Source organism: Numenius arquata, chromosome 2 (assembly GCF_964106895.1).
Source record: "Numenius arquata chromosome 2, bNumArq3.hap1.1, whole genome shotgun sequence".
NCBI classification, from domain to species: domain Eukaryota; kingdom Metazoa; phylum Chordata; class Aves; order Charadriiformes; family Scolopacidae; genus Numenius; species Numenius arquata.
This window is the reverse complement of record NC_133577.1, coordinates 55400476-55425180: the sequence shown is the minus strand read 5'-3', so window position 1 is coordinate 55425180 and position 24705 is coordinate 55400476. Positions and strand designations below refer to the sequence as shown.

General features: G+C 43.5%; 1 protein-coding gene across 1 annotated transcript; it reads left to right on the top strand.

The window, feature by feature from the left end:
* The first annotated feature begins 47 nt into the window (after positions 1 to 47).
* On the top strand, positions 48 to 18402 carry BUB1 (BUB1 mitotic checkpoint serine/threonine kinase). The gene is made up of 24 exons (XM_074168450.1): positions 48 to 101; positions 180 to 324; positions 699 to 895; positions 1901 to 1941; positions 2512 to 2618; positions 4588 to 4640; positions 4745 to 4935; positions 6379 to 6539; positions 6880 to 7208; positions 8084 to 8136; positions 8643 to 8780; positions 9798 to 9893; positions 10555 to 10645; positions 11036 to 11117; positions 11795 to 11975; positions 12519 to 12597; positions 13141 to 13364; positions 13853 to 13993; positions 14622 to 14737; positions 16529 to 16690; positions 16891 to 17048; positions 17142 to 17319; positions 17566 to 17672; positions 18116 to 18402. Exons 2-24 carry the CDS (start codon positions 184 to 186, stop codon positions 18309 to 18311), a joined length of 3222 nt encoding a protein of 1073 aa, XP_074024551.1. The 5' UTR covers positions 48 to 101; positions 180 to 183; the 3' UTR covers positions 18312 to 18402.
* Positions 18403 to 24705: the final 6303 nt, after the last annotated feature.

Below are 24705 nucleotides of genomic sequence, written 5' to 3'. Positions count from 1 at the left end.
GCCCCTCTCAGCCTAGTCTGAGCTGCCCCCTCGTCTTGCAGGAGCTACGAGGCTCAGATACGGAACTACCAGGGGACGGACCCGCTGGAGCCGTGGGACAGGTCAGTGCTCCCCGGGCCCGACTGTGGGCATCGCTGCTGGCGCACGGCAGGATCGTAATTTGCTCGAGTGTGTTTCAGGTACATGCAGTGGGTAGAAGGGTGTCTTCCCCTTCAAGAAAAGCAAAACCGCTTGCCCAGTCTCCTGGAGCAGCTTGTGAAGATGTTCCTAAGTGAGAAGAGGTACCACCAAGATCCAAGATTTATTAGCTACTGCGTTAAGCTGGTAGGTATATACTTTTTTTGGGAATTAAGCTATCCCAAAAAATTAAAGACGTCCCACCATTCTGTGGTTCTGTGACTGCAAAGAGCTGTGGGAGGAAAAGGAGCCTTCAGGGATATGGTGTAGAATTCAGAGGTATTGCTCTCTCCAAGCTCTGAGAACTTTTCAGTCTTGCTGAAGGATAGGATATTTTTTTAAAGCTGTGTTATTACGTTGTTAAGCTTGTGAAAGGTATCTTATCTACCAATTGGTTTTATCTTTAGAAAATAATGCCTTCTTACAATGGTAATTAAGAAAGTGTTATTGTGTTTTTTGTCTGCAGCTTCCTTGGATTTTTTTGAAAGTGTTTATGGCTTGTGTATCTTTATCTTATGCAGGCGGAGTTCATCACTTCTCCTTGCCAGTATTTTGATTATCTGCATGGACAAGGAATTGGTGCAAAGGCATCTAACTTCTATGTTGCTTGGGCTCAGCAGCTTGTAAAGGAGGGCAACGTGCAGTATGCAGGAGCTGTCCTTCAAAAAGGACTTCACAACCAGGCGCAGCCACGAGAGGACTTGCAGCAGCTGTATTGGTAATTCTGATGTGTCATTTTACTTGTTGAGCTATTCAGATAGCATATGGTTAATTTTTTTTTTCTTGTGTGCATATGCCCTGTGCTGCCGCAGAGGTAGACCAATGATTATTTTTGTGAAAGGCAGATACAAGCTTAACAATACTTCTTTGCTGTTCAATATTTGTTGGGTGTTTTGGAGGGTGTATTGAGAAAAAACAGTGTCTTCAGTGAAGTAGGGCCCACAAAGAAAATTCCTTAATTAATTGATTTGTTTCCTGTCTAGTCTCTGATAAGTAGATCCAGACTATAAAGATGCATAACCTGTCCTGCTTCAGGCAGCCTGCCTTGGCAATACTATGCGTGAGCTTCATTACTTGGAAGCTCAAGCAAGTTGGCCACGCTAATGACATTTTCAAGTTAGGGACATCTGTATGCTTTCAAGAGTGTATTAATTGGCTGTAGCTCACCCTGTAACTTCCTGAGCTTCTCTTGACGCTGCCAGTTGAACACATACTTCAGCAGCTGCTTCTTGACTTGGACTCTTTTTGATTTTGGTTGGTGGCCATAGCTGGAACTGCAGTGAGACCAGATGCCAAATTCCTGATCTGAGCTGGATTTTTCAGTCCACCTTGGGGATATATTGACAATAATACATATATCCAGTTTCTTGCGCTTATCCTACAGTACTTAGCTGAGAGTGGGTGCCTGTTGGAGTTTAGCATTTAACTCTTGAAAGCACTAGAGTTGGTGCTTATCATGATGATATGTGTTTCCTCTGGTGATGATAAAACAAGAGCTTGATTTTCATATACTGCTGCCTATTGCAGGCTTTTTTGCTTTTGAAAATGTGAAGCTAACAGGATCTGTCCATATACAATAATGTGTCCTGTAACTAACCTGAGTATTCTAGTGTTATTTTTCAAGACTTGATGACCATACAAGGAAATTAAAGGTTTCTGGAAGATGGGGAGTAAGGAGGGACAGGTGACTTAACGATAATAACTGACGTTTCTTGCAATTTAGCTGGCTGCAGAATTGTGATCCTCGGAATCCTCCTTTGCAAGGTGAGGCTAAAGATACCTGCTTGTGATCTGTAGCTCAATTTGACAAATCATGGAATTGTCGGAGTTGGAAGGGACCTCTAGCGATCATCTAGTCCAACTCCCCTGCTAAAGCAGGGTTGCCCAGAGCACATCACTCAGGACTGCATCCAGGCGGGTCTTGAAGATCTCCAGAGAGGGGGACTCCACACCCTCCCTGGGCAGCCTGTTCCAGGGCTCTGGCACCCTCACCAGAAAGAAGTTTCTCCTCATATTTGAATGGAACTTCCCATGTTCCAGCTTGTGCCTGTTGCCCCTCGTCCTGTCACTGGGAACCACTGAAAAGAGTCCGGCTCCATCCTCCCTCAAACCACCATTAAGATACTTGCTTGATCAGTGAGGTTTGTCACTGAAGAAAATAAGTTTCCTGCATAAACTATTTTTTTTTTCCTGTCTTCCTGGCTGTATTTAAGATTCATAAGGGGAGTGTATTCAAAAGGAGGTATTAGTTTTATAATGCTTAAATTTAGCAGAAATTCATAAATGAGAAAATTATTTCTACTCATTAATGCAAACCTCTATTGTCTGTCTCAGGTGCTGCTGTTATAAAACCACTTCAAACTTCACATGCTGCAAATCAAATGGCTCCTCAGAAAGATGTTTCAAATCTTAATGACCCAGTGTATGCTTGCAAAAATCAGGTAAATGACTATTAATAAGCAACTTAAATGTTGTGGAGAAAAATGTGGAGCCCTCCCATAAAATTTAGATTGATGAGCTTGACTCAATAAGAAAGATAATATATAGTAACAATATCTGGTGTATCTCAAAAATATTAGTGTTTTTTTTTATGCTGTAAGCATTACATTTTCATGGAAATATCTCAATTAGGTAACAATGTGACCCATTTTTTTGTCACTTAGCACGTTTCCAGAATCACAGACTAAGAGTGACCCATGCATCTGGTTAGCATTCTTTGGAGGAATAATCTCAATAGATTCTGTGCCAGTCATGCTGCTTGGAAATTGTCTACACTGAATTCTCATGAAATTCAAATTACTTCTTCAAATACTCTCTTTAAGAACAAATGAAAAATAATGTCAGAGGAAAAGAAGTTTCTGAACTGGTCCTCAGTGGAATGGTGGCTTCTTGTAGAAGTCAGTCTGTTGAGCTGGGAAATGACTAGGAGATGGCTTTGTCACAGTTCATGAGCCCCTCTGTAGCTTGCCGAGTCATAGAATCATAGAATCGTCCAGGTTGGAAGAGACCCTTGGGATCATCGAGTCCAACCATCTACCCTACACTACAAAGTTCTCCCCTATACCATATCCCCCAACACCACATCTAAACGTCTCTTAAACACATCCAGGGATGGTGACTCAACCCCCTCCCTGGGCAGCCTGTTCCAATGCCCAACCACTCTTTCTGTGAAAAATTCTTTCCTAATGTTCAGTCTAAACCTACCCTGCTGGAGCTTGAAGCCATTCCCTTTTGTTCTGTCATTAATTACCTGTGCGAAGAGACCAGCACCAACCTCTCTACAGTGTCCTTTCAAGTAGTTGTAGAGAGTGATGAGGTCTCCCCTCAGCCTCCTCTTCCTCATACTAAACAGTCCCAGCTCCTTCAACCGCTCTTCATAGGATTTGTTTTCCAGGCCCTTCACCAGCTTCGTTGCCCTCCTCTGCACTCGCTCCAGCACCTCGATATCTCTCCTGTATTGAGGTGCCCAAAACTGGACACAATACTCGAGGTGTGGCCACCTACAGTCTCTAAGTCAGTCTCTAACAAGTTCCAGCTGAGGTTCTGCTTGTACCTTGTGCAGATCTTGAATTGACTTTACAGTCCAGATCCTGTCACCCTGTAGTCACCTTCCTTCATCCCCTTCCCCACAATAAAACAAACAAAAAACCCCCGTACTACTTGTAACTCATTTTAGCTAAGTACCAGAATGCAGCGCTCTTGTTCTGAGGTTTGGCAAAGCTAATTGCAATTCTTCACAGCCTTTCTGGCACAGTCAGATGAAAAGTGAACAGGGAGTGAAATTAAAGACTGAAAGACTGCGGGTAGGAAACTGATGTAACCTTTCTCAGCTTTGTCCTGTTTTCTAAACTACTTGTGACTCTGAGTTTGGTATTGCCTGCAAATACCAAAAAATGTCTTGGATGATGGAGTACAGCTTAAAACTTAGCACATCTGCTGCCTGTTCCTTAGCCCTGAGGTTGGTTAGTTTGTCAAATAAAAAAATTGGATGAGACTACCCAGTTTGTTCTTAACAAACCGTAGTGATCTATAGCTTACCTTCCTGGGGTTTTTTTGAAATATTAACTATCTGTTCAACTAGTTCCAATGTCCTCTGGACTGTACTTTCCAGAACTACATCTCTTTCAGTTCTCTGGGATCATGTTTTTCTTTCAAAAGCTCTCAGAGATTACAGCAACCTGTTATATGGCTAATTCTTCAGGATGAACTTGCTTAGACTCTGATGACTTGTAGAGCTCTCTTTCTAATCTGTTCTTGCCGTGCTCATGGTCTGAATTTTCATCTCTTCAATCAAAATTAAATACTACGAGCTTTGTGGTTGCTGGTCTTGTCAAAATGGATGGTTAATTATAATATTAGGATTCTTTCTTCTTTTTTATTTTATTTTTTATTTCTCCTGCCCTGCTTTAGGGTCCGGATTGTGCTGGTGCTCAGTCCTGGTCTTCTGGTGGAAGAGAAGAAGTGTAAGTGTTTGGGTTTTCATAAAGTTACACTGTGGGAAAATTAACATGCTCCCAGAATAAATCCAATAAACTTGAATAGAGATTTTTCTTGTTTTTCCTCACAGAAAGTATGTTACGTATATCTCCAAGTCTGAAGTTCTTCCTAAGCTGTCATCTACTGTTGTCGAATGTGAGCAGGTTGCAATGTATGATAAAAACCTGCTCATATGTGAAGGCTCTGAACTTTCATTTGAGGAGCTGAGAGCCAAGAGATACTTCAAGAAATATGAGCGCCTCAGAAGACAGCAAGAATGGGGTATTCTTCTCTTTCCTTCTAGCTAATTCAGAAACATTCTCGTATTCCTGGAAAACTAGTACTTGGGTGCATTCATTTCTCTTCAACCTTTCTATTGAAGCCTGAAAACATTTCTCAAAGCCCAAGCTAGCATCCCTGTACAGAAACAGGGTGGGGTGAGCTTGGAAGCATTAGATAACATGCCAAACAACTGACATTGATATTTACTATTTAAGCTCATCCGTTGGGTTTGTCTTTTGAAGCCTAGGTTGTCACAAAGAGTGGTGCTCCTTCTGAGGAACAGGAGGGAACTGTGAGCAGCTCTTAGCTGTTTTAGTTACCCTGATGTGAGCTCTAGCTGCGGCTTTCTGCCACCTGTAATTCAAGATCAAGAGTTTCTCGGTTCCTATCAGTAGAGTGTAGTCAGAAGGAGACCAGAGTATGCTTTAAACTGTCCTATGGTTACATATGATGCCACAATTTGCCCAAGTCAATTAAAGGCAAGCTGCAGCAAAGGGAGCAGCACTCTGTGTTCGCTTGGCCTTCTTGGCAAATGTAGCTGTGGGATGCCCTTTGTATAGTCAGTGATGGCATGCTTGTAGCTGGGATGGTATCAAGGCAAACTATGTAATTTGAGGTAATACTTTTGTTTGCTGAATGATGACGTTTTGGAGAAAAGTAGTGGGTTTTCAAGTAGACAAATTAGGTCTTTGAGAAGCAAAACCAAAACTGAGTGCAAATAAAGAGCAGCTGCTCAGAAGCGAGTGAGTTGTGTAGCTGACCATTTATAGGAGGTGGGGGGAAAACGTTGCTGGGGGATGTTGCTGGAGGAAAGAAGTAATTGTCTCATTTGGTAATGGAAGAAATGGATAAGTTGTAGCCAGTGGAACAAGGAGAGATTCAGTGGGAGGGAAGATGCTAATGGATTTTTAAAACAAGTGTTTGAGCCTGGATTTTTCTTTTTAATCCAGTAATCATGTGTGAGATTTCCCAGCAGGGGCAGCTCTTCCCTTGGGGACAGCAGGCTCCATCCCCACCCAAATTTTACCAAAGGGTCATATTGCTAGAATCTTTAAGAGTTCGTTTCCTTTTGTGCTGAGGATGAGTGCCACTGGCATGCTTGCAGCAGCATGGAGCCCAGCACCACAACGCACGCCAGGTGAGAGGTAGGCTAGCCTGTGAACTCTGCTAAAAAGTATTAGGGATGCCACTGGTTATCCAGCCACTGCTGAGACAGTGTTGTGTAGCGTTCCCTCGAGGGATCAGGAGTGAGAGGTTAGACAGAGTCCTGTGGGAAATACCTGCTTCTTTCAAACTTATGCCTCCAGATCTGAGTGTTGTCCTGCAGTTACACAGACTATATATATCTGAATTTTAAACTCAAGCAGCTTGTAATGTCTGTGTTGAGCAATTCATTTGGATACTGGTTAACTATTTCACTTACTATCATTGTTTTATCCTTAGAAGAAGAAGAGAGAGACTCCATAAGGAAAAAAGAATCAGCTGTCCTTGAACTGCAAGCCCTGGAAGAGAAGCTGGAACAGCTCACCCAGCTCACCAAAAGCTTGGAGGAAACTAGACTGGAAAAGGCATCTACAACATCAGCTGAACCAAATAAAACACTGGTAAGTAGGTACTATGATCAAGCAGTCTTCATGAACCTATCTCATAAAATTTAACCCTGATTTAGATGGTAATCAGAATAGTTTGCTAATGAAATCTGGAAGTCAAGGCTGCAATACGTGATTAGTACAGGTACGTGGCATAACTTTAAATGCTTGATGAAATATATTTTGTTAAACCCAAAAGTTTGTTTTTGCTTCTCTGCGATTTAGTTTTAGTTGCATAGAAAGTTCTCTTATGCATGAAAAACTGTTCTAGTTATGCAGAAATAAAAGTGAAAATTGCAATGGCTATACTTGAGGCGTGTTTTTGAGCATAAAAGAACTTTTCTTATCACTAAAGGTGCATGTGACACCCAGTGCAGCTCTACAGCAGAACTGGATGGCATCTCGTCAAAGTTCCGACCTGCAAAATGTCCAAGGTCTGGTGCCAGGCCAGCCTCGATCAAGCACTGTATCATCCACTGGTCTTACACTGCAGTCAGTGAGACCTGTTGGCCACCAGATGACACCAACCTCCCTGTGGGAAGCAACATATAAGAAGGATGCAGTCAAAACTCAGCTAGAGCTTGGAGAACTCCAGAACAGTTTGTTACACCCTCCATTCGATAATGTTTCGGCTAGGGAATGGGCACATCCTGACTCAGCTCTTAATTGGAGCACTGCAGAACAGTATGTATAAACAGGCTAATTCTTGCTCTGCAAATTGTCCGGTCTTCGGTATCTACACTTCAGCTGAGAATTAATTAAAAAAAGTTTCTTTATTTTTCTTCTGAAAAAAAAAATATCTGAAGTAGCCTGTGGAAACCAATATTTAGACATGGATCAAACTTGTATAACTTACAGTCCTCATTTCAGGTTTTAATTCCTTTAACCCTGTATTTTAATTTTAATGACCAAGAGGAAATTTAGTGCGTAACTGAAGTAATTATTAGCATTGCTGTCGCTGGCATGCCTGAAATAAACAGCAAGATATGCTTAGTTCATGCAGATCCCGTATGTTACATCTTGGCCACAAAGGTCTGCAGAGAATAAAATAAGTGCTTGTATTTATTTTCTGCACTCATGCTTGTGTGACTCAGCTAATGCAGGAAACAAAGTTGGGGGACAGAGGGAGAAACCTATGTTGGCAAAGCAAGCATGGCTGCATAGGCTTGGCCAACAAGAGGAAATGGAACCAGTTGTCATTCACTTATATTATGGAGTTACTTGGGGGAAAACTGTATCCAAGAAGAGTATGTAATGCCAGAATTTTAACCTTTTTTAAAGGACTCTGCTGCCTTTCAAGTTCTGTACCTATTGGCAACTGTATGAGAAACTCTCTGGGGGGCAATCTCAATATTCTAAAGGATCTTTGACATACTCTTTGTGTGACTAAAAAGAGTCATTCCTGGGGGAAAAAAGTAGGATCACTAGTTGCTGTCTGTCTGGGATGTTTCTTTTGTTATAGACTGGGGAAGGCCTCCTTACTGCTTAAGGTGCAGTACTGCTAAGTCCTGAACCAAAGTTGTTATTTCAAGCTGATCTTCTTAATCTTTCCTTTGAAGGCACTCTAACAAGAGATCCACTGGAGAAAATACTTCCATGGACATGAAGGAAGGTACTAAGCCTAGTTTTGGTAGACTGGTGCTATTGGTATGACTGTTACTGGCTGGGGATCAATATTATGTGGCTTCTAGTTCCAACTATATCTAAACTTTTTTACTTTCCTAACTCCATTCCATTGTTTGAGCAATGTTTCTATATCCCTTCCATGGAGCCAGTCCCTGTTTCCACCTGTGCAATTCCTTTTTGTTTGAGCACGGTTGGGAGTTTGCTGTTTGTCCTTGCTGGCTTCCTGCTTGGCTTTCTGTGTCAGAATAGATCGTCTGGAGTCTTCAGGGGCCACCCAGCTGTCCAAGGTCCCTCTTGCCCTTCAGGGCAGTCTCCCTTGGGAACCTGCCAAGCAGATCTCTGAACAAGCCAAAATGTGCTCTCCCAAAATTCTGGGTTGTCATTCTGCTATTTATCTCGTTTACTTCTCTTACTAATATTTTGCTAGCTCCTGAAATGTTAATAAACAATCCTAGGCTACTTCAGCAATGATCTTGCTGTTCTCATTTCTAGCATCTAGAGTTGGAAATTCCTCCTTTGCTTCTGGAAATGCTTCTCAAGCTACCCCAAATACCTCGCTGGGAGGAGCAATGCAGGCAACACCATTCAAAGTGCAGCCTTCACCTACAGTTCATACAAAGGAAGCATTGGGTAAGCATCTGGAATAACATGCAAGTTTCACTGGAACTGGTAGGATCTTGCCTGGTAATTTTAGTGAAGTCAAATCTACAAGGAGGCTATCTAGTGATGGGTATGTGCATCATTCAGTCAAAGAGGAAAATAAAATTAAATTGGTAATCTATTGTGGATTTTCTGGATGACCCAAAGCTTTTGACCAGAAATGGATGCTTTAATAACATCCCAGAAGCCACATCCTCTAAACTCCTGGATAAGTCACTGGTGGTACACCTGCCCAGGATTCTTTGGGCAGCGTATTCTCTGAGCTGCTCTGGTCAGTACTGTCAGGGACTCCTGTTTCTGAGATGATGACCTACAATGGGCTAATGTGGAAGAACATTAGGAAGGTAATAAGTCAACTCTGGTTGATGTTGAGCTCTCCCCTAAAGCTGAAACAAGGGTGGCTTGTGCAAAAGGTCTTTGATTATTTAACAGACATTGTCTATTCTAAACATTGCTTTTTCAAAATCCTAAAAGGGAAACTGCAATTGTATTTCTGATGTCAGATGTGGAGTAATAATATCGTGATGCTGTTTTATCCCTTTTATACTCTTCTGCCATGTTCTTCTGTTTTGATAGCAAACCTATTAACTGCTACCATGTAGCAAGCTGCTGCAGCTGAATATAATATATATCTGTGAAAATAATTTAAAAAAAAAAAGCTCATAATATTCATGTCTTGCAAATATCTAAGAAGATAAAGCAGAATTTGCTGCTTTGGGAGAACTTGAAATCTCGTCTTGGAGAAGAAAGAAAAAAGAAAAAGTCATGGTGCCAACAAGTATGTGTTGGCCAAGTTGGATCTCCCTGTTTGTTCAGTTGTCCGGAGCGTTTAAATGCAATATGAAGGAATAATTGGTTATACTGGCACTTCACAAGTGATAATAATTAATTGGCTTTTGATTTGACTACTACGCAACAGAAGAACCTCTGAAAATTTCTTTACTTATACTGGGGGTGATATTCTTGTGGGTTTTATTTCTTTTTTAGGATTCCTCATGGATATGTTTCAAACACCCATCTTGCCTGGACTATCTCCTCTTGAAGAAAGCAACGAGCAATTTGAAGTCTTTTGCAGAAAAAGTGGTAAGGAGTACTTATTCTTTCAGTCAGGAATGTTTCACTCCTTAATTTCCTGTTTACCCCTCCCACCATCTTCATAATTTTGAGATAAGTAGTTCTTTGATTAGGTGTGGAGTGAACACGCCACTTCTTCCCTGATAATGAATTTAATAATTGACAGGTTCTAAATTTTGACGCGTCATCTGAGGACAGCAGAAGCACTTTACTGTTAGCAAGCCTATTAAAGTGTGTATTAAACATGTTGCATCTCTGCAGCGACTTCCCTGGTATTTAAACCGTAACTTTGAAAAGGGCGCAGCTGGTACTTCATATGAGTAAAGCTTTTTTCTAAAACATTTTGCAGGCTGGGTGTTAGTATCTGAATTGCCATCTTGTGGCAGTAGCAGTGGCTTACAAGAGTGAGCACAGAGATATTTCGCAACTGGTCAGATGCAGCCAAGAGGGCTTCTGTACTCCTGGACAGACTTGGTATTGGGGTGGAAAAATCTTCCCCATTTCCAAGAGCTTATAGGAGAGATGACTTGTGTGGCAATTTTGAGGATGCTCCTGGTCTAGCTACATGTAGCCATGACCATCAGTTGCCTGGTTACTGTTTATATGATCTTTGTTGGGTGAAGATAATAGTGGTTATAGTGGTTATCTTTTTTTTTTTTTTTTTTTTAAGAGCCTGATGGAAGTCTGAAAGCTGCTGTTGCTGCTCCTGCCGTGCCTGCATTTGCTATCTTTGAAGATGAGAATGAAAAAGAGAACAGCGGGTAAAGAGAAAACAAAATAATAGCTGACTTCAGTTTATTAAGAATTACATGTAGGATTTATTCTATTCCATATGATTTTGTTGTGACTGTATTTGCAGTATGGGGATAAGCTTGAATACAATCACTAGCAGCTGTGTGGAAGTGGCATGAAAAAGCTCTGGTTACTTCTCTGTGGAATTTCACAACTTTTCCTGTTTGGACAGTGTGCTTGAGGTGCTTAATTTTCTCGATAACTGGATAGCTTGTTTCTTTGAGCTGCTGCAACTTCTCTCAGTATCTGCCAATGGGATTCTTTAAAAAAAAAAAAAAAAATTTAACAATAAGTGTTTTCATCAGTCTGCCTGGGAAAGTTTCTGGGGAAAAGCTATTCTAAACTACCTGTTTTTTCAGGATCCCACAGCATAAAAACAAGCCAGAAGGGCCCAGAACTATTGGAGAACGTCCCTTGACTGACTGTACAGCGGGTACAGAAGTGAGTGTTTGGTCTTATTGCAAGAATTAGCCTTGAAAATGGGTTATGTAATTATAGGGGATATCAGAGTTGGTTGTATTTACATTTGTTCTATCCCAGTTGTGCAACATTCTTATGAATGATACCTAGCTGAAGTCTACATGTGCTTTCCCATTTCTTGCCGATGGGATGAAGTTTTTCAGTTGTTAATTTTTGCAAAACGTATAGAAACTTAATAGTGGAGACCTCTATCCCTAGAATAAAGTTGACTGCAGTTGATGTGCAGGTTTGGCATCTGTTTGGGGGAGGAAGGACCGGGAGAAAGAGACACTTAACGTTCTAATAGCCATCTAACAGTTTTCTTAGCCACGGAGATGCATAAAACTTAAGGCTGCTTGGATAGAAGTGATCACTAAGTAATGAAATTGGCTTTTTCAGACTCTTATGGCAAAGTTTTTTGTCTAGCATTTTGCGGTCGTATTGACTATTGCCAACATTCAGGTCTGATGCAAAAGTATGTAAACCTGTGATTTAGGTTATATCGCTGTTCTGTTATTTTTCATATACTGTAAGTTGACACAGACAGACTCAGCATTATTGAAACTGACTGCAGAGGCTGCTGGTAGGTTACAGTGGGGCTCTAGCAGGATAATTTTGATGGCTCAGTTTTAAATCTTTATATATTTTTTCCTGTCTAGGAAGAAACAGGGACACCAGAGTTCTTAAGGGATGATTATACAGTGTGGAATGTACCAAGTAATAATAAAACGTTAGCTCCCAGTCCAAACAACACAAGAGACTTTGCACGAGCTGCCCAGCTTGTATCAACACCATTTAATTACCTGTCGGCACATTCCCGACAGTCTTTGGAGGACAAAGGTAAAATAATGAATACTTCAGGTTGAGAGCATCTATTTCAATACTGCCCAACTCCACTTTCTGTGCCCCGATAACCTCGCAGCCCTTGCTGAACACTGCATAGGTTTGACTCCCACTGCTGCCATTTCTGAGTATGCATTCCTTGCAGAACAGCAACTGGGAACGTGGGCTGGCCCAGCACATAAAATTTCCAAGAATTTTTAACTGGGGGAATAGGAGAAGGTGGCAAGGGATGAGAGGCTTGGACTGTGCTGTAGAACTACTGTTCTGAACTGTTCCAAGGGGTTGCAAATAGTCAAAAAATTGAAGGGGCACCTTTATGCATGTCCGCGGCACTTTAGTCTTGGAATACACTCCCTAAAGAAATCAAGTTTTTGCCTTTCCTTATATATTTTTCAATAGTCTTGTTCAGCTCTTCTGATACCTTAGCAACTTTCCCACTTGCAGTGTGACTTAACCTTCTTTTCTTGGTAAGAATACTCTCAATGTGCTTGCCTTTGTGGAAAAAAAACATTTTCTATTGTTGCTACTCCTTTTGTTTAGCCTGTGGGGATGGCTTGCCACAAATGGATTTGGAGTTTTCTGGAGAACTGCACAAGCAGACAAAAACTAAGAAGCTAAGGTATGTCATGACTTGCTGAGATTTTCAAAGCTTGAGAGTGCTAGGGAAATCTATGCCAGAGCAGGCAGGTCTGCTATTCTGCTCTTGAATCAAGTTTTCCAAGTAATCTAGAGCTGACGTATTTGTGTCAGACTGACTCTGCTTAGCACACATCTCGGCACTTTGTGGAGTTAAATGAACTCGGGTATGGTGATAATGCCCCTGCAAATGCTCCTTTAATTTAAGTTTTCTGACACTTCTAAATTAAAAGTTAACTTCTTAACTTCTAGAAAGTTTTAACGGCTGTGTATCTAAAACTACTGCTTTCTTTTCAATATTGGCTGAACTTGTTGGCCCATGGCCAGAGGACCTGAAACTTATTAGACTATGGGTAGCATGATATGACCAGATCTTATTTTCTTAAGAAATGTTCGTTATATTAATCTTAATGTTGATTATGGCCAAAGTTGCAAGTGCAGACATTTGACATGTTTTTGCTTACTGAAGATGCAAAAATACCATGGTAGTACTGTCAATTAATAGTATTTTGTTTTAAATATGTAGCCCTGCTCTTGAACATGTTGCAGAACAAGGAGAGCTTCAAGGAGATGTTTTGAACCAAGGAAATGGAATTCAAGGAGTTGTTACAGCTGCTTCTCAAAGATTACACGAGCAGACTGCCATAAGCAGAACTGAATATTCCTCGTCTGTTGGGGTGGACAGAATTTCCTATGAAAAGCTGTCTAAAGCTGGGCAGGACAGGACAGCCTGGAGTGTTAGAGCTACAGGTACAGAGCATTGCCTACAATTTTCTTCTGTCAAGTCCAAGACCAGAGCGGTGTCGTGTTCTTGCAGCAGTGCTTTGTTCCAACATGAAGGTAGTCACTGTAGTGAGAAAACTGGAGATCACTGCGTATGTAGGAGTGATGTAAGGAAGGACAAGTGTGAGTTGTACCTGTATTATGTGATGCCAAATATATCGTGAAGTACAGGAGTACTCAGGGTTCTTTGCTAGTTGAGGCTCAAACACTATACTTCAGAATCTCTGTTTTTAACTTGCAATTAAAAAAAAAATTTGGGGTAACTTTAGCAGAAGGCATAGGTATAAAAACTGGATTGTCAAACTTAAGGAATACTTAACTTATTCCTCTTCAGTTTTAGTGCCGTGTCTTTCTGTTTTGTTTTAATCAGTGATACTCTTTCAGGTATAGCTTGTGTTACCCCTTTGAAACAACAGTTTTCTTATAGCTTAAATGTTTTTCTTCTTTCCATGAAGTCCTTGTTGAAAACCCTTGGGATAAGGAATTGATATGCAAGTTCTTATCAGAGCTTCCAAAACCACTTCACACCTATGCCAACTACTTTGAATGGACATCTGCTCTTCCATCCATCATACTGAAGGCTGAACTGCCACTGGGTAAGAGCTACTTCAAACATTTCACTTCAAAGCATTTCTGAAGTTTGTCTGGGAACCTCTGAAGTATTTTTTTAATTCAGTTTACTTGCGTGTATATCCAGATAGCTTCCAGACTATCTAAACCTCAGATTTGAAATTAGACCTGTTTTTCTGTTTGTCTTTTGTAGCTTAAGCATTTTTGATTAGGTATTCTGAGTAGGGAATTTCCCTAGTAATCTGTGACACAACTCTCAAACTTTGTATAGAGCAGCAGTCCTGTGTCAACAAAATCTGTATGATAGTAATTGCAACATGCTTGTATGACTTAAACATTAGTGTTTGCTTTTTAAGGAATGTACTTTGGAATTTGACTGCTTCCAGGGAGTCAGACTAAAATAGAAACACTGGGGTTTGTTTTGTTTTTGTTTTTGTTTTTTTTTATGTGGCACTACACAGCACTCTTGTCTCAGGAGTGAGTACAGCCTCTCTTCTATGGAAAGGCTGGCTAGAAGAAGAGACTTGTAGAGAAAGACTAAAGCAATAACTTATACAGACTGGTGCTTTTTCTTTTTTCTATTTTATTTTTCTGAGTAGTGATGCCTCTGCTGAGGTTTGCAAGAAGGACTTAATGTTGTTAATCTCTTAAAAGGTTCCAATTCATTCCATGTGGACTGCTTGGTTGGAGAGGGAGCTTTTGCTCAAGTCTATCAGGCTTCCATTCTGGATGCAAGTAACCCTAGAAACAATCAGAAAGTAATATTTAAGGTAAGTAGTGTTGATTCAGAATAGATCTGCCAGAAAATTAATGTCATCTTATAGTAATGACACCTGCCCTAGGTGGATTCTGATGAGTTTTCTTATTTATAAATATAAAGTAAAGCATATTGGTCTATCCTCAAAGCCTTGTTCAGTTGAGTGCTGTAATATCTGATTTATTCTACATGGGAAATTATTTATCCTCTTGACTCGACTTCCTTCTTCATCTTTTCATTATAAAGTAGTCACAAGTATCCTAAGGAAGACTTACAGCCAGACTGTCTTTCTCAGCTGAACAAGGACAGCTACTTGTGCAACTGCTCTTAGTCGACAGCAAATGAAAAGGGCCACAGAAATGCTCAGAGGGCTGGAGCACCTCTCCTGTGAGGACAGGCTGAGAGAGTTGGGGTTGTTCAGCCTGGAGAAGAGAAGGCTCCAGGGAGACCCTATAACGGCCTTCCAGTACCTGAAGGGGGCCTACAGGAGAGATGGGGAGGGACTCTAGCAAAGAATGGAGCGATAGGATGAGGGGTAATGGTTTTAAACTGAAAGAGGGGAGATTTAGATTAGATCTCAGGAAGAAATTCTTTGCTGTGAGGGTGGTGAGACACTGGCCCAGGTTGCCCAGAGAAGCTGTGGCTGCCCCATCCCTGGAGGGGTTCAAGGCCAGGCTGGATGGGGCTTGGAGCAACCTGGTCTGGTGGGAGGTGTCCCTGCCCAGGGCAGGGGGTTGGAACTCGATGATCTTTAAGGTCCCTTCCAACCAGAACCATTCTATGTGGATTGATGATAAAATTGCTTTTTTGCTGCTAGATCACGCTGAAAGGGCCTCTCTTTGTTTCAGATACATGCTCACTAGCTTTCCACAAGCATTTTTTGCACTTTTGGTAGCCAGCCTGTTTGGTGGCAGCTGGCTATTACGTAGACTTTGCTGGGTGATCCCTCTCTGGTACAGTTTTATTAATAAACACACTTGTCTTGATAGTGATTGTAAATTGAGCAGCTCCCTCTCTGCTCTGCCTTGTCTTCTTCCACGCTGCTTCAGTACAGGAATGAGGAACAGATGATAGCATGTGTTTACATCAGAACCACTGCCAAGAGTAAAGTCTGTGCAACTGTGGGGTCAGCTTAGTCCGAGAGGGTTATACAAGGTCATGCAACCCTACATCTGCTGCTGGCTGAGACTGCATGTGTACAGTTACTACAGTCTGGCTGAAACATGGTTATGTGATTGAGTTGACACACACCCCCACCCCCTTAGCCTCTCCACATCAGATCTATCTTGGGACCTTTTTGTGGATCTCCTCTGTGACATTTAATCTTTCAGAAGAAAAATAATTTTGTGTTAACACCTTAACTGAGAGCTTCCTGGCATGTAAAGGTGACTTTAGGTTTTTTTGAGCATCAGATATTCAACATAGCGGGGAAAATAGTAGGGGAGGGAATCAGAAGAGTTTTCTTATTTTGACTTCAAAAGCCTTTTCTTTTACACAAAATGTCTGTTGCCAGCAGAAACATCAATGTTGCAGAAAGACTGACATTTTAAATAACACAAAAGACTGTATAAGCCAGACTGGAATTGTGGCATGTAATTGAAGTCTTGATTCAAGAGGGTTAATCATTGACTCTATCAACCTGAGGTTAATTACTGGAGGTATAAGTATTTAGTTTGGTCAAGGGGAAAAATGCCTAGTCAGCCATTAAAAAAACCAAACAAGCAAACAAAAAAATCCCAACCCGAGGAGAACGTCTGCTTTAATGCTAATAGATTTTCCTAGTAAATCAATTTTTTGGTTACAGGTCCAGAAGCCTGCCAACCCTTGGGAGTTCTATATAGCAACACAACTGGTAGAAAGGCTCAATCCAAGTATACGCCATCTCTACATCCACTTTTATTCTGCTCATTTCTTTCAAAATGGAAGCATTTTGGTTGGTGAGCTCTACAACTATGGAACATTGCTGGTAAGTGTGATCAGCTTGTGCTCTGGAACATCTACATTCTTTTTTGGAGTGCTATTATGTTACAATTCAGATGTCTCCTCTGCTATCCACTTTATGGACCTTTATTCTGAGCATATTCTGTGTTTATCAACGTGGACCTGTAATCCGTATCAAATTGTTTCTGTGTAGCTGATGGTTCTTCCCTATCTTTTTGTTTACAGAATGCCATAAATATTTACAAAAAGCTTCCTGAGAAGGTGATGCCTCAAGCACTTGTAATCTACTTTGCTGTAAAAATTCTTTATATGGTGGAAGAGCTCCACAGCTGTAAAATCATTCATGGTGACATTAAGCCTGACAATTTCATACTTGGAGAAAGGCAAGTATTTCCCTTTGCTACCTGAGATGCCAGCATATTATGATATCATAGCCTTGATACTTACATGATCACTTCATGTCCTTGCAACTGAAGGTTTCTGGACAATGATACATGTGACATAGATGGTCTCTCTCATGGCTTGACGCTCATTGACTTGGGACAGAGTATAGATATGAAACTATTTCCTGAAGGAACTGCATTTACTGCAAAGTGTGAAACATCTGGATTCCAGTGTATTGAAATGCTGACGCAGAAACCATGGAACTACCAGGTATGAGGTTGCACAGACAGCCTGAATGTTTGGAGCTTACTGCATGCATCTGGTGTAAATAAGTGGAGTAGAGGGATGTTAGGCTTTTGCACTAGAGTTGTAGCTTCAGCTCTTGTTACTTTAAAAACACCATCCTGAACCCTTTTCTTACAGAGCTTGCCCTGTTAGCTCCACAGAGTGTTTTTCAGCTAATTTTTAGTGGTCTTGACACATTTTTAATATGAAATTTGTTTATACTTTATTTAGACTGACTACTTTGGCATTGCAGCAACGGTCTACTGCATGCTCTTTGGTACGTACATGCAAGTGAAGAATGAAAACGGTATCTGGAAGCCTGAGAGAAACTTCAGAAGGTTGGTGTCAAATCTTTTCAAAACCTTTCCTTGTCTAGCGAGATGTGCCATTAGTACTAGGTTTCTCTGAGGTCAGTTTCTGGCATGGCTTTTAGTGTTACTTGCGCTTACTATGCACGCCCTATGAACTTGTGGGTTCAGTGCATGAAAACTGCTTCATAAAATTCACTGACTTAAGGACAGGAAGTGTTTCAGCAGTGGACGTGGCAAATTGCACAGTGTCTTTGTCTTCTTGCTGCCTGGAAGGAGGAAACAACAACTAACGAGGAAAAATCCCGCTGGCTCATTAAGCAGCGTGCCACAGCGGAAACTGCGTTACGTTACAGAGATGTCTGCAGTTGCTCCAGCCTGTAACTGGGAAGGGAGTGGGGTAAATACAGGAAACAGTATTTTTTAACAGCTTAAATTTAGAAATTTTTTGATGCATTTTTGTTCCTTTGCAGGCTTGCCAATGCTGACCTGTGGAAAGAGTTCTTTGAGAGCATGCTGAACATCCCCAATTGCCACAGCCTGCCTTCTCTAGGAGTTTTGCGCAAAAGACTGAAAGACTTATTTTGCAAGTCATATGCAAAGGAAATAAAGTTCCTTCGGAACAGACTTGTTGTGTTGCTCATAGAACACAAACGGTCACGAAAATAAGCTTGCACAGTTACTGAGGACTGACATTTTATTGATATGAAATCTTTTGTATTAACTTGCTATAAAAATAAATGTTATTAGGGTTGACTTCAGGAATGATAACTTGCATCTTTCTATGCTTTTGTGGAAAAAAAAACGCACTACAACTACTTGTTAATTTAACTTTTGGGAGGCCGTGGGCATGCTGGAGACTGTAGACAGTTGTCATAATACTGTGTATTTCTAAGGGGGGGGAAAAGCTCGTGAAAAGTATTGTACAGATGAGGTAATCGCTTTCAACCTCCCCTGGGATTTTGAAAAAGGCCATCGAATCGTTCACGTTGAAGGGACCTTGGGAAGTAAGCTGCTCTGATCTGAAGGCAAGGTCAATGCTGAGTTCCGACCAACTATGTTGGCAACCCTTAGCTCTCGCATGGAGGCCAGGAAGCATATGGGTGATAAATGCAGTCCAGCCACGTGAAGAGCAGGCTGGTCTTTGAAATGTCAAGTGTTCATGATGTCTTGAGGATGAAGAAGAATGGTGAGGCCTTTGGAGAGGATCGAGTTGTTGGAAATGGGAATATAATTCCAGACTGAGACCGTACCACGGTGGAAGACTTCTGCATCTCTTCTAAGAGAAGTGAAGACAACAACTGGAGGTGAAATAGCATGTTTGTAATGTGGGCTATGAGAGCGTCAACTCGTGTAGCTTTCTACACTTGATCAGGGGAAAACCCATGGTTGGTAGGTGGAAGGAGAGGTTTTCAGTAGGTCTCTCTTCTCCCAGAAGAGCCATTGCAGATAAGGAATGAATAGGAGGAAACGCCGTTTTGAGTCAGTCATGAGACCAATGGGCAGATGGGCAACAGCACCCGGAGTGCTGCTATTGCGTTTCTTTGAGGTTTGGGGCTCCTACATTCACAGGCTTCCTGCTCTACCCTTTCTCTCAGGAGCTTCTGGGTTTGCAGATCAGATTTAGGTTGCATAGGACTGAAATCACACTTACCACTTTTGTTAAATTCACTTCTGGCTGGCCATAACACAATTACTAGAGACGGGGAATCCAAGAAGCAAATGTCTCTCCATACTGGAATTGAAAGGGTTACTTTCTGTTTGTTATGAGGTTTTGTTTTCCTGTACTGTGGCAGAATACTGTGAAAATACTCAGCGGAAAATGCCAGTAAAACATTCCTTTAAAAGTGCCCCCTATTCCTTTTTATCTATTTTTTTCCATTTCTTAACTAGAGTGGCCACACACCAACACACGGAATTGTTGCTGCCTGCTCTCTTGAGTTTGCATGAGGTTGGCTTGACTTTAGAGCTATTTTGTCAGATATTTAATGTCAAAATAACTTGAATTACACAAACTCCAAAGAGATCTAGCAGGCACCTTGAACACACTAGCTCCATGGTGGCATCCGCACAGGGCTGTCTTCCTTGGCTTGGCTGAGAATGGACATTGCTTCTTTGGAGCAGCATCTCTGCATTGACCCACACCAAACAAACATCTTGGGTGGAGGTTTCCTCTTCATGCATTGCTTCAAAGCAAAACTTGTTTCCCGTATTCATTTTTGCAGCCAAACATTGAAAAGGATGCTGGGAAGAGCTGGACGTGGCTGATAGGTCCTGTGAAAGATGGAATGCACCGCTCGAGCTCCCCTTGCCATGGAGCACCTTTTCTGTTTCTCTGCATCCTTCAGCATTGCAAAGCTGAGACTTGCTGCTAAAGCTGGTCTGCATAATCTTTCTCTGGAACCACAGCTGCGATCACTTTGGAGAGACTTCTAGCTGGACCTGACCTGTCTTCCCCCTTCTCTTCTGGATTCCCCATGTGGTGGCAAAATCTCAGCTGCCCCATCTTGGGGCGAGCTGCACTGGCCAAGTGAAAGTTGCACCACGGCTTGTTGCTGCCTTTGCTTGAGCCTCTGTGGCTGCTGATGGATCTTGGGGAATAAATGCCTACAGGGTTGTGCTCCTTGCAGGCTGGTGGTGGGTGCTCTGCACCGATGCCTTACAAACACTGAGTAACGGCTGGCCGGCGGTGCAGCGCGCTGCCGAGAAGCCAGGATTGCGGAATGATCCCAGCACCGAAGTGTGTCCCTCGCTGAGGACCTTCTTCCCCTCTTTGGATAAAATGGAGAGCCGTAACCCGGAGTTATGGGACCCAGAGTGATACATAAGGAAGGTAATGTAGCGGGGAGAGGAGAGCCAGCAGCGCCACGTGGGGAAATTAGTGCTTGATGTGTGCGCAGCATACCCATACGGCGTTGGGGCTTTGTCAGCCTGGCTTTACTGGCCTTCAAACCTTGCTCAAACTGCAGCTGAGTGATGTGTGGAGTTAATCCATGCAGAAGCTGGAGAGTGCTCTCATGGTGGGACCTGTGTGACACACTTGTGGGGGGCTCCGGAAGAGTTCACTGAGAGTTCAACCCACGGGATGCAGTTATTCTGTATCCTGGTGTCCTGGTTTAATCTTGTGAAGAGGATAAAAAAAGGGATATTTTATCAGTAGGGCGGAGGCTATTTTAAGGCTTTTGGATAGATGGGAGCTTTCGGACCCTCATACCCTAAGAAATGGGGGTTCAACTTCCCTCTTTTCCTCTTGACGCTGATGTCCCACCAGCTCTCTCTGAAAGGTGCTGTGGTCCCCACAGCCCTGGGAAAGGCAAGGGCATTGACTCTATTTGTGCATCCATCCACAGGAGGGAGACAAACAACAGTCTTTCATTAATCTTATCTTTCATGAATGTTTTTCTCCACTTAAATTGTTCAGCTTGAAAACCAGCCAGTGGTTGGGCAGGTGAGCTGAGCCCAGGGCAGCCAACACAGCTCTGGATGCTGAGGAGGGGCTGGTTTTCACATGGCTTGCTGTTGGGGCCGAGGGACCGCAGAGGGGAAGGTGGCCGTGCAGGGAGCTGGAATCACAGGCTGCTCTGCACGCAGAGGGACTGGAAACGCTTGTCCTGTTGTTTTCATAAATCCAATTGTGCTGTAGGAAAGCCTGTGTCAGCAGGAGGGGCATTGACCCCCCAGGGAATGTGTCATTTGGGGGTAACCCGCTGTTGCGCTGTTCATCTGCTCCTCCCAGGTACCGCATCGAGCTCCTGCTCTTTTCCCTGCTGCCCGCAGCAAACCTGCCTGCACAGATGCCTCCCGGTGGGATGCGGTGCTGCATGCCCAGGCTCCACAGCCGCCTGCCCACCTGCCTGTGGTTTGGGGAGACCCGGCAGCACTGCTCCTTCCTCGCTTTGGGAAAACCTTTTCCATGTCACACAGCAAGGCAAGTTGTTTCCTTCCAGTAGTAGGGAGAACCTCCCTGCAGCTGGTGCTCCTCTGCCCGCTTTTATGGCAAATAACTCTCAGATTACCCTTTAATGCAGCCTGCTTTGCCTCTTGGTAGACTTTCTGTGGCGCATGGAAAAGCCTTGGGTTTGATGTGAAGCAGCTGGTTCACAAGTCAGCTGCAGCAAGCTGCACCGCGAGGGACATGAGCTGGAGAAACCTCCTCGTAGCTGGTGGAAATATAAACATTCAGCGCTGGGGTTGCCTTTCTTTTTTTCCCTTCCTCCTTTATTTAATTTTCTTATAAGCCAGCTGTTCTCTGTCTAGGCAAAGATTTCTGCCAGGCTGAAGTTTTTATATATATAGGAAACGCATACGTATTTGATTCCTCATCTCACACTTTTTGGAGCGTGAGTTTCTCATAACACACTTTTCAGAGCGGCATAGGAGACTGCGTTATGAACATGATGGAGTTTTTACCTGCTTGTTTGCCCCAATTTAATGCTAATTTCTGCCTACCCCACCTCAGGGTGGTGATTTCTTTTTTTTCAGCTGTGGTACAGGCGCGTCCCTGCCAGCTGTGCGGGAGCCTCCACAGCTTAAATGTCAGCCCCACTGTGAGTGGAGAAGGAGCTCGTGTGGGTGTAGAAGTTTCACATCGTTATATATGGTAGATAGGTGTTAGCTATCGCTTGTTGTGCATCCCTCCTTGCTCGGCAAGCATCCCATCTGCCTGCGAGCTCTGCTCCTGCCCAATGGCTAAGGGCATCTGAGGGAAGCTGGGCAGGGTGTGAGCGCCGAGGATGCCTGGAGGGTTGTGTCAGGTGGGATTTTTGCTTGCAATCAACTTGATTTTATCATTCTGGTCTCTTAGTTTTGCCATCAATGATTATAGCTGAGGCTTGGTGGGGAGTGGGGGTCTGAGATTGGGTAGCTGGTGGGTATTGCTGAAGGGATGCTGCCTGTCCATGCTGGTGCAGGGTCAGGTTCAGATTGCCCGTGCCCCTTTATTTTCCATTAAATAGCCTTAAAGAGAAGAACCGGCTCCTGCCATCCCCTCGCAGGAGCATCCCACGGGGAAGCAGGAGGGATAAAGGGTAAAACCATCCCAAGAGGGGCCAAGTGGTGTGACGGCTGTGGGAACGGGTCCACGGAGAGTTGACCTGGTGGGGTGGAGGCTCTTATTTCTAACCAATTTTAAAATGAGCTGCTAAAAAAGAGCTTTGAAAAAAACGACACAACAACCCAAAGCCCCAGCTGGCAATACTGACATTTCCTCCTCGGCATGCACCGAATCCACGCTGATGAAGTTCTCTAGGTATCCCCAGAGTCGCCCTTTAGAGATAACTCATCTTGGGGCCTCCACCACCCACACAGAGAGGAGAGATTTCCTGGTGTGTGGGTGGCTTGCTTTTTCTTCTACAGAAAACCCAAGTTTACTCACTTTTCACCCTTTGCCATTGTACCGTGCCCTGGTGGCAAACTAGGGCCCCCAGCTGGGGTCTGGGGCTTCCTCTCTCCCAGGTCCTCCATTGCTTGCTGGTGGCAACCCACCACCCTTGGTTGAACCCTTGCTCCCGGCAGCATCTCCCTACCATCACTCAACAGAGGCCAAATTTCTTAATTGGAGTATTTTGAAGTTGTTAAAAGCTGCAGGCACCTCACTAATATAGTTAGACACACACTGACGAAGCAATGGTCCTGGTTCACGTACAGGTGAGGCATTAATGTCACCCAAGGCAACGTCACTCAGCCCCATTAGGCGTGACAAATAACTTCACCCAGCTTGAAACACCCATTAACTGGTTAACAAATTACCTCAGGTCAGCAGTGAATCAAAGCAACCATCCCCCCAGGGGATGTCCCAGCCCAGGGACCACTGAGATCACAATGGGACCGTTCTCAGCCACTGCTGCCTCTGGAAGAGGCTGCTGCTGCTGCTGAGAGACTGTCCCTTGGTCCATCACCATGTCACTATCACCACTGCAGATGACATCCCACGTAGAGATGGTTTAGGTGTTTCTTTAACAAACATATATATATATTTAAAAGAACCCTATTTTTATATATATGTGTATATATATATATATATATATAACCTTTGCATATTCATAGTAGCCACTGGGGACATGGAGTAAGTTGATGGAGAAGTAATGGCTCTATTTGGTTGGGTTGTTTAAAATTCAATGACTCTGCTCACCTGGGATGTGGAAGACCCAAGTTTGGTCCCTGCCTGACACAGGGGACGTGGACCTGAGGTGTGGGGAAGGTGATGCCCGGTCACTCCAACAGTCACATTTTGGGAGGGTGAGGGGTGTAGGTGGGCAGGTTTTGGAGCTTTTTGGTGCTGATGATGTCACCCACAGGTGCCTGAGCCCGGTGGCAGCTCAGTGCACATCCTATGGCTGCTCTCACCACATCTGTGCCCAGCTGCCTGCTCTGGCATGGGCTGCCCTAACCCACACGTGCCGCCTGCTCGTCCCGCTCCACCAGGCAGCCCGTCTATCCCCAAGCCCCTCCAGCCCTCCCTCCTGTCTCTGGCAAGGAAAACCTCTTCCTCCCCTTCCTCTCTCTTTTTCTCTGGCCCTTTGGAGGTGCCTCGGGTGCCTGCTCCAGTGCTCCCGGAGCTGAAAGCCGGCAGTGCTCAGCAGAGAGCGTGGCACCGTGCTGCAGTAAAGGTCAGGCTCCAAACCCAGCTCAGATAAAGCCTTGTACTTAAGGCATGATTTTATCTGCCAGCGCCAAGTGAAATAACGTTTATCGCAACGGGCTGGAGAAGAAGAAGAAGTCACTTTTTTCCGTTGCTGTGTTGTGTAGTAAAAATGGGTTTGATGAGCAGCTGCTTGTTGGGGGTAGGGGAGATATGTTTTGGGGGTGTTTTGTCTCTGCAATACTGGGGGGTTTCAGCTCATTAGGGCTGTGCTGGCAGCATCGAGGGTTCTTCCACCCCAGCTGGGCACCGTCGTCTTTCCTCCATCCCTCCTTCCCTCACACTTTCCGGTGTTGGTGACAGTCTGCTAGGAGAGAGCAGAGGGAGGGCTGGGTGAGAGATGAAGCCGACCAGTGCTGGCCATCGCTGAGGGGCTGGGATGCTGCAACGGCGCAGGATCCCCCCTTATTATTCATCCCTCTC

Bases quoted from the DNA above. Each gene is read 5' to 3' on its own strand.
- BUB1 (XM_074168450.1), top strand. From the start codon at position 184: ATGCAGTGGGTAGAAGGGTGTCTTCCCCTTCAAGAAAAGCAAAACCGC. The intron at 896-1,900 runs GTAATTCTGATG...CTTGCAATTTAG, and splicing joins GACTTGCAGCAGCTGTATTG to CTGGCTGCAGAATTGTGATC. The intron at 17,320-17,565 runs GTATGAGGTTGC...TACTTTATTTAG, and splicing joins AGAAACCATGGAACTACCAG to ACTGACTACTTTGGCATTGC.